Source organism: Colossoma macropomum, unplaced genomic scaffold (genome assembly GCF_904425465.1).
Source record: "Colossoma macropomum unplaced genomic scaffold, Colossoma_macropomum, whole genome shotgun sequence".
NCBI lineage: Eukaryota > Metazoa > Chordata > Actinopteri > Characiformes > Serrasalmidae > Colossoma > Colossoma macropomum.
In genome coordinates, this window is record NW_023494794.1 from 17087314 (window position 1) to 17094300 (window position 6987).

Genomic DNA, 6987 nt, shown 5'->3' on the forward strand with positions numbered 1-6987 from the left:
CATGTACCCTTATTATAAAGTGTTACCAGAACATTGAAACTGGACATCTGAGACGTGGAGTAAGATTTTAACGGCTGATGAGTTGAAATTTGGAATTGGGATAACTTGGATTGGAAGAAGAGAAAATGCGAGACAAAGTGTGGACACATTAAATGCTGATGAAAAATGAAAAGTTTGTGAAAGCAGGACAAATTTACGCTTTGATACTTGATAAGAGTCCAGCAATCTGAATGTATTGTAATTTCTCAAACATGCATGAAGCTGACATGAAGTATTTACATACAACATTTTCAAACTTTTCTTGGCTTGTACTGTCTAGAAAAGTGGTTTCCAACCCTGGTCTTGCAGTACCCCCTGTCCCACATGTTTCCGCGTTTCCCCTGCTCCCAACACAACTGATCCAATTATTCAGCTCATTAACAAGCTCTGCATGATTTAAAGTGGATGTGCTGGGAGCATGGAAAACACAAAAATGTGCATGGTACTCCAAGACCAGAGTTGGGAAGCTGTGGTCATGGGCCGTTAGAGTGTACTTAACCCAACCCAGCCTAGAGAACTCCATCTGAGAAACTGGCCCCCAAACTGATATCTGATTTTAGGCTAAACAACGAGCATAAGTTCACTTTAGCAAATGTGATTTCTCAAAAGTTCTTAACACAAAATATGTGAACATTGTAATGCTTTATTGATGTATCTATCACCTTTTAGGCTACTGTACTGTACTATCCCACACCAATTCTTGCTTTATGTTTGCTGCATTTCAACAAGCATGTTGCAGTTATGATGTTCTTTCAATACTCTGTTAGGCACAATAATGAACACAGGAGGATAATTACAGAAATCTGATTTTATTATTATTATTCAAAAGACAATTTGGTCCATTCCACCATTTTACAACAATGAAATGTGAGTACAAAACAAGTTTTAACATAAAACGTGTCAACAGCCCTACCAGCTGGCAACAATGTGCCAATCTACTGTCATTAAGGACTGAAAAGACCTCATTTACCATAGTAAAACATATGATACCTTATGGATACTTAGTATGCATGCAATCATGTTATTTAATAACAATTTGGACAGTGCAGTTCAGAAGAACTTCAATGACCAGTTTAAGCAGGCAAAAAGCAAACAAAAATAAGGAAAAAAAAATCACAAGAACCACCATGCTAATATTATGTAGAACTACTTCTCTTTCTCCTTGTGTAATGAACCCTTTAGTACTTTTAAAGCCAGTGTAAGTAGCTCATAAATAGTTCACAATAGTTCAATGAATAATATAAATCTGAAAATACATTTATAAATGCACAGTAATACCGATATGTGGTTAAAGGTGACAGTAGTATCACAGACGAGTGATTTCAAAGTAGTCGTGAATTTCCCTGCTGATAAGATCATGGTTGTCTGAAGCTATGGTAACTATTAGCACAGTAGAGTTTTTCAGATTGACCACTCTGCTTAAATTAATGGCCTGACGTGAACCGAGCGTACAAAGCATGGTCTCCTTCGCCTGTACGACATCAATCCAACCAGGGTACTCACTATGTTTCTGCTTAACAGCAATGCTCAAAAAGCAAAGAGTGTCTTCCTTGCCTTCCTCGTCTTCCGATTCTCCTAAGTAGTGCTTACAAGGACACGGCCCATAAGGCACACGGAATGATATTCTAAGGTTAACAAGGTACCAGCCGTTGCTAGGGATAACAAGACCTGTGTTGTTGTCTATCATTTTGAGTTTAGAGGATTCACGCCAACGGATGACATGGGTGTCATTTTTCATCTCAGTGATTGGATCCGGATGATGACCTGTTGAAACATCAGGGGAGGAAGGTAAAATTAGCCGTATTGATCACATTAACTTGGCATAATGCATACATATCATACATACACACAGGAAGGTTGCAGCAATGGTACAATATCACACTCACAATGACTTTTAGTCATTTATCCATTACCTGTTAAGTGGTTAAATGTTCAGTTTTTAAAATGTATATACACTGTAAGTCCAAAAGTATTCTACTCTCATTTCTATTTAGTGAATTCAGCCAATTCAAGGTGCACCCATTACATTACACACACACTCATAAAATGCCATCAAAAGGCACAAGGCCACCATGCCTAATGCAAAGTGTGGACTAGAAGGGCATAAAGCCCCCCATGCACTGAACTGTGGAGACTGAAACTGTGTCCATTCAATACCTTTGTGGTGAGTTGGAGTGACGTTTGTGATCCAGAGCTAATGATCAAACATCAGTACCTGCCCTCACTAAAGCTTTTTGCTGAATGCAATCTAATCCCTAGAGCAATGTTCCAACAATTCTGAGTATATTATCAGTACTTACAGAACACTGACCAACCACATGTATCATTACAAAGATCGCATAATTAGTCCTGTTTAATTGGATTTTGTGCAGTGCAGTATGAGAAACACTGAGTAAAAATCACTGTACTCAGCTATTGAGAATATCTGTCTTTAAATGTGGCACTACTGGTGCTTTTTCAGTTGTTCCAACCTATCACATCTTAGACCTCAAACTTTTGGACATACAGTGTACTATATAGAACCATGAACACTCAAAGAACACCTTGCATGATTAAAGGGTTCTTTACATCATGAAAGGGCTCTTCAGATTGATGGAGAATGTGCTGTACATGGTTCTACATAGAAGCTTTTTAAAAGTGTTCTATATAGCACCTAAAAGCATTCTTCTATTGTTACAATGTCAAGATTGTTACAACAGAAGAACCCTTTTTAGTCCTCTTTTCATCTAAAGCACATCTACAGCACACCCTATATCAATCTGAAGAACCCTTTCAGCTATTGAGTGTATCTGTTTTGAAATGTGTCTTTTTCAGTTGTTCCAAACTTTCAAACTTCAGACCTTAAACGTTTGGATATACAGTGCACTGTGTGTGTAAGTGTTAGAAACTGAGTGACTGAATTGAGTTACTTACTCAGCAGATGTACAGAGTGCACACGGTGTCTACCAGACTGTCCACTGCGTCGTGCCTGAACCAGACCTGCTGAAAAAAAAGAAGGCAAACCTTTTAGATAGATAGACAGATGGATAGATAGACAGATAGACCGACAGATAGATAGATCAAGATTACACCATTAAGGTATAAAATAAAGTCATTCAGAGTGGTTTGATGTAAAATTTGCTATTTTACAGAAACCTACAGAATTGTTTACAGTAGTGCTGACAGGAACCAGATGCCTGTTTAATTCATTTTAATTGAATGTGCCTGAGACATTGTTTTATAATGGTTGAAAGATAAGGTCTTTTTAAAACATGTTCATTAAGTCACAACTTTTTCCCCCTATTTACCACTATTTTACCATTACCAACATTACACAGAAAAAATAAAGACATGGTTGTTTTGGATAGTAAATAAAACGACCCCTGGTTCCTACCACCACCACTGTAAATTGTGTTTGAAGGTAAAACACACCTGTGTTTGTCACTGGCTGCTCACTTGGTGCATCCTGGAATGAATGGGAGACAAAACAGTTAGAAAAATGAACTGACAGCAATGCAAACTTGCACAAAGCGCCAGTCCAAACGGTAAACTCGTACGAGGACGAATTTGGCTTCCTATTCGAATTTTCCGTTCCACCTTAAACAGTGCAAGTTACACACTGCCGCCTGTACAGGCGCCAGAATAGAATGCTGCACGATTTAAGGTGGAACGGAAACTTCGAATACGAAACCGACTACAAAAGGCTACCTCAAACGTTTCAAACTCCGTTACCTTACTGCTCTGTCCTGAGACCTGGACGAAGAGGAAAGCGGCGAAGAGCGTAAGGAGCAGGAATCCAGTGGCAAAGCGGGAGCACGTCTCGTGTCGTTTCATCTCTCGGCAGTGCTGCATCATGAGGCGGACCATTTCTGCTCGCTCCACATCCTGAACGCCTGTCTCGCTGTTACTGCTCGCCGCCATCGCACAGACTCGTCGACTGGACTTCGGTTACCGACAACCAGCTGTGTTTCACTGACCCAGGCTTGCATTGTAAAGATTTATATGCACGGGATCAACGACCCGCCCCAACAGCGTCGTTCTTCCCACGCGTACTCCCACAAGCCCCGCCCCCTGCGCTACGATTGGCTAGTTATTTTTTTGCCTGAACTGTATACACAAAAATTCCACCAAAACACACTCACGTTAGAGACACATCAGACGCATACGTGATCGAAAACTATGAACAAAGCGACAAAACAAACAATTTCAGGCTTCCATCAAGATATGTAATAGTAAACAATGCTTTTTATCACTAAGACATTTAAAGGGCCTATATTCTACATGCTTCATGTATTGTTTTTTTTTTTATTAGAGCAATTTTACTCCTACTGTCTAGACCATTAATCTAAAACAAAAATACTCTTAGCAAAAAAAGGTTACATATGGTAACGTTACTGTTGTATGTCTTGTGCCTGTGTACCTGTGCCGTACAGAACCATTTTTCATAACATACAGCAGGTTTTTCATCACAGAAGAGAAGAATGCATCCCAACGGGATTCCCAACGCAAGGGGAAATCCTGACGGGATGACGTAAGGAGGAACAACGCACCGAGTGCAGATGCAGGTTTTGGGAGCGCAGGTCTGTACAGATATCCCAGTTTCGCTTTCTTCTCAGTTTAATTTCAGACGTTTCCTCCTCTGGCTATATTTGAAGCATTGACTAAGTTTGACTAAGCATTGACTAAGGAAATCCGGCCATTGCGTTTTCACTTAGAGGCGTAGAGAGTGATAGATTTCCATGTGGTCTTTAGCAAACGCAGAAACGTGTGGGAGAATACATGCTGGTGGTGTTGCACCAGCCCCCCCGCCCCACCCTAGCTTACCTCCAAGCGCGCACAGCTGCGCTCCCAGACACGTCACTTGTGAGTTCATGGATGAGCCTAATTTTTTGGGAGGAATATTTGCCTCACAACGCCCTTTATGTACCTCTCCGACATAAAATAAATGGATTTAAATACATTTTGAGACAAAACATTAACACAAAACTATTATAAGACAATGTCTTAGACATCAGGCAGAGCATGTCTAACCATTTCATGTAATACTTTTCTGTGAGGAAGAGGTGGACGTCACCACCACTGTGAACAATTCTGACTCAGTATGTTTCCATTTCACACCAAACCACTCTGAATGACCTTGTTTACACTTCCTGGGTGCCCTAGTGGTTAAAAAAGTGTTCTGAAGTGCCCTCTAGAGTAGTGAAAATGAGAGAGTGTCCTATTGGCTGCTCTTCACATTGGAAAAAATGATTGCGTACCATCTAGGATTCCCCATTATGCAATAAATTATGATGATGTGTCTTCTAGAGCAAGAAGATTTGACAAATGTCTTGATGAGTGCCCTTCTAGTGGAGAAAACGTGATACAGTGTCCTGTAATGAGCCCTTACAATGATTTAAATTTGACGTTCCCTATGGGTGCCCTTCCAATGGAAAAGGGTGTCATTATGAAGTGCCCTCTATTCCACCCCTGCATGACAGTGTCCCATGCAGACAGTGGCCCTTTCTGGTAGAGAAAATGGTGTTACCTACAGGTGTCTACCTACAGGTGTCTTTCTGATGTCCTTAGATGCCCTTTCAAATGATAAAACATGATGAAGTGCTTTTGCAATGGAAAGAAAAAAATCCCAGTGAAGGAAATGAGATATAATGCCCTACAGTGCCCTCTAGGGCAGGACTTCGCAAAGTAGGTGCCATGATGACAAGAGGTGCCACCAAATACTTTGATAAGATTTACACACTGTATGGCTGCTATAAAATCTTTTCTGCATTTTTGAAAGGGGCTGATAAGATAGGGTAATAGCATTTTGATGTAATAGCAGTTAGGCTACCATTTTGATGTAATAGTAGTTCAGCTAGCATTTTGATGTAATCAAAATGCCCATAGGACTGGAAAGATTGAGGTGAATTGCTGGGCTCTGCTGGCGAGCCAAACTTATGTATAGCTGGGACAACTGGTCCCAGAACAACAGCAAAGACCAACAAAGAACCTGACTGAATGAAAAGAATATTTCAGTCAGGTAATTTGCTCCACTGACATGCCAGCGGATTGTACGATGAAATGCACCAGACAGTTTCAAAAGAAGCATTTTGTCAGGAGCAACACAGTTTGTCCTGCTGCAGTCTGAGCTCTGTAACAGTAATTTCCACATTTATGCATCTTATCTTTGAATTTTATGAGAGATTGCCATGAAACTTGTGGTTAAAGATAGAGAACTGTGGTTAGTGATTTGATAAAAGTGTGTAAACAGTTTGTAATGAGAGAGAAGAGCACTGAAATGCTACACTGACACAAGTCAAAAACTCCTAAGCTTCAGATATTCTGACTTGTCTGCCAGCAAGCAATTGAGAAAAACTATATTATATAAGGGAGCAGAACTCAAGATCAATTTCCCTGTATCTATCAAGAATTTATGACATGTTGAGGCTCTGCACTCAAAAATGAAATTGCTCTGCTGCTGTTTTAGTTTTCTTTCTTGGGTTTGGCTTAACAAATGCATGTAGGTCAGGGAAACTGAGTTAGTGAAACCAAGATGATGGTAAAATAGTGGTAAATCTGAAAAAAAAAAGTGTTCTTTGGAGACTATTTTGCCTTAGAACACACTTCATATATCCCTCTTTCATAAATAGATTAAAATAAATTGGTTACAATACGTTTTAAGCCAAAACTTTATCCCAAAACTATAATCTCTCAGACATCAGGCTGCGTATTCCTAACGATTTCATGTAATAACCTTCTGTGAAAGAGCTTTTAAAGGCACCACAGTGAACCACTCTGAATGACTTTGTTTACATCTTAACCACTTAATTATGCAGAAATGTTGTAAAATCTGACCTCATTTAAGTGACATTGTCAGATGTACTTCATAATTGTTTGCTTTGTCAATTTAATCTTGATTAGTGAAATTCAACATATTTCCCATTTTCCCATTTGCTTCATCATCTATCTTTCCCCTGGCCTACTTTCCAT

The 6987-nt window shown here is 39.7% G+C and overlaps 1 protein-coding gene across 2 annotated transcripts; it reads right to left on the bottom strand.

Moving 5' to 3' along the window:
* Positions 1-868: 868 nt before the first annotated feature.
* Positions 869-4049, bottom strand: LOC118814693. 2 transcript variants are annotated; one of them, XM_036580423.1, is made up of 4 exons: positions 3751-4049; positions 3451-3484; positions 2953-3018; positions 869-1803 (listed from the first exon to the last, which is right to left on the bottom strand). In XM_036580423.1, exons 1-4 carry the CDS (start codon positions 3937-3939, stop codon positions 1346-1348), a joined length of 747 nt encoding a protein of 248 aa, XP_036436316.1. In that variant the 5' UTR covers positions 3940-4049; the 3' UTR covers positions 869-1345. The 2 variants fall into 2 exon arrangements, with proteins under 2 accessions (XP_036436316.1, XP_036436314.1); XM_036580421.1 differs by having other exon boundaries at positions 2953-3021.
* Between the last annotated feature and the right edge of the window lie 2938 nt (positions 4050-6987).

Excerpts from the sequence above, each read along its gene's own strand:
- LOC118814693 (XM_036580421.1), bottom strand. The coding sequence starts at position 3,939 with ATGGCGGCGAGCAGTAACAGCGAGACAGGCGTTCAGGATGTGGAGCGA. Across the intron at positions 3,485-3,750 it reads TCTCAGGACAGAGCAGTAAG|GATGCACCAAGTGAGCAGCC; the intron begins GTAACGGAGTTT and ends CATTCATTCCAG. Across the intron at positions 1,804-2,952 it reads GCACTCTGTACATCTGCTGA|GTCATCATCCGGATCCAATC; the intron begins GTAAGTAACTCA and ends ATGTTTCAACAG.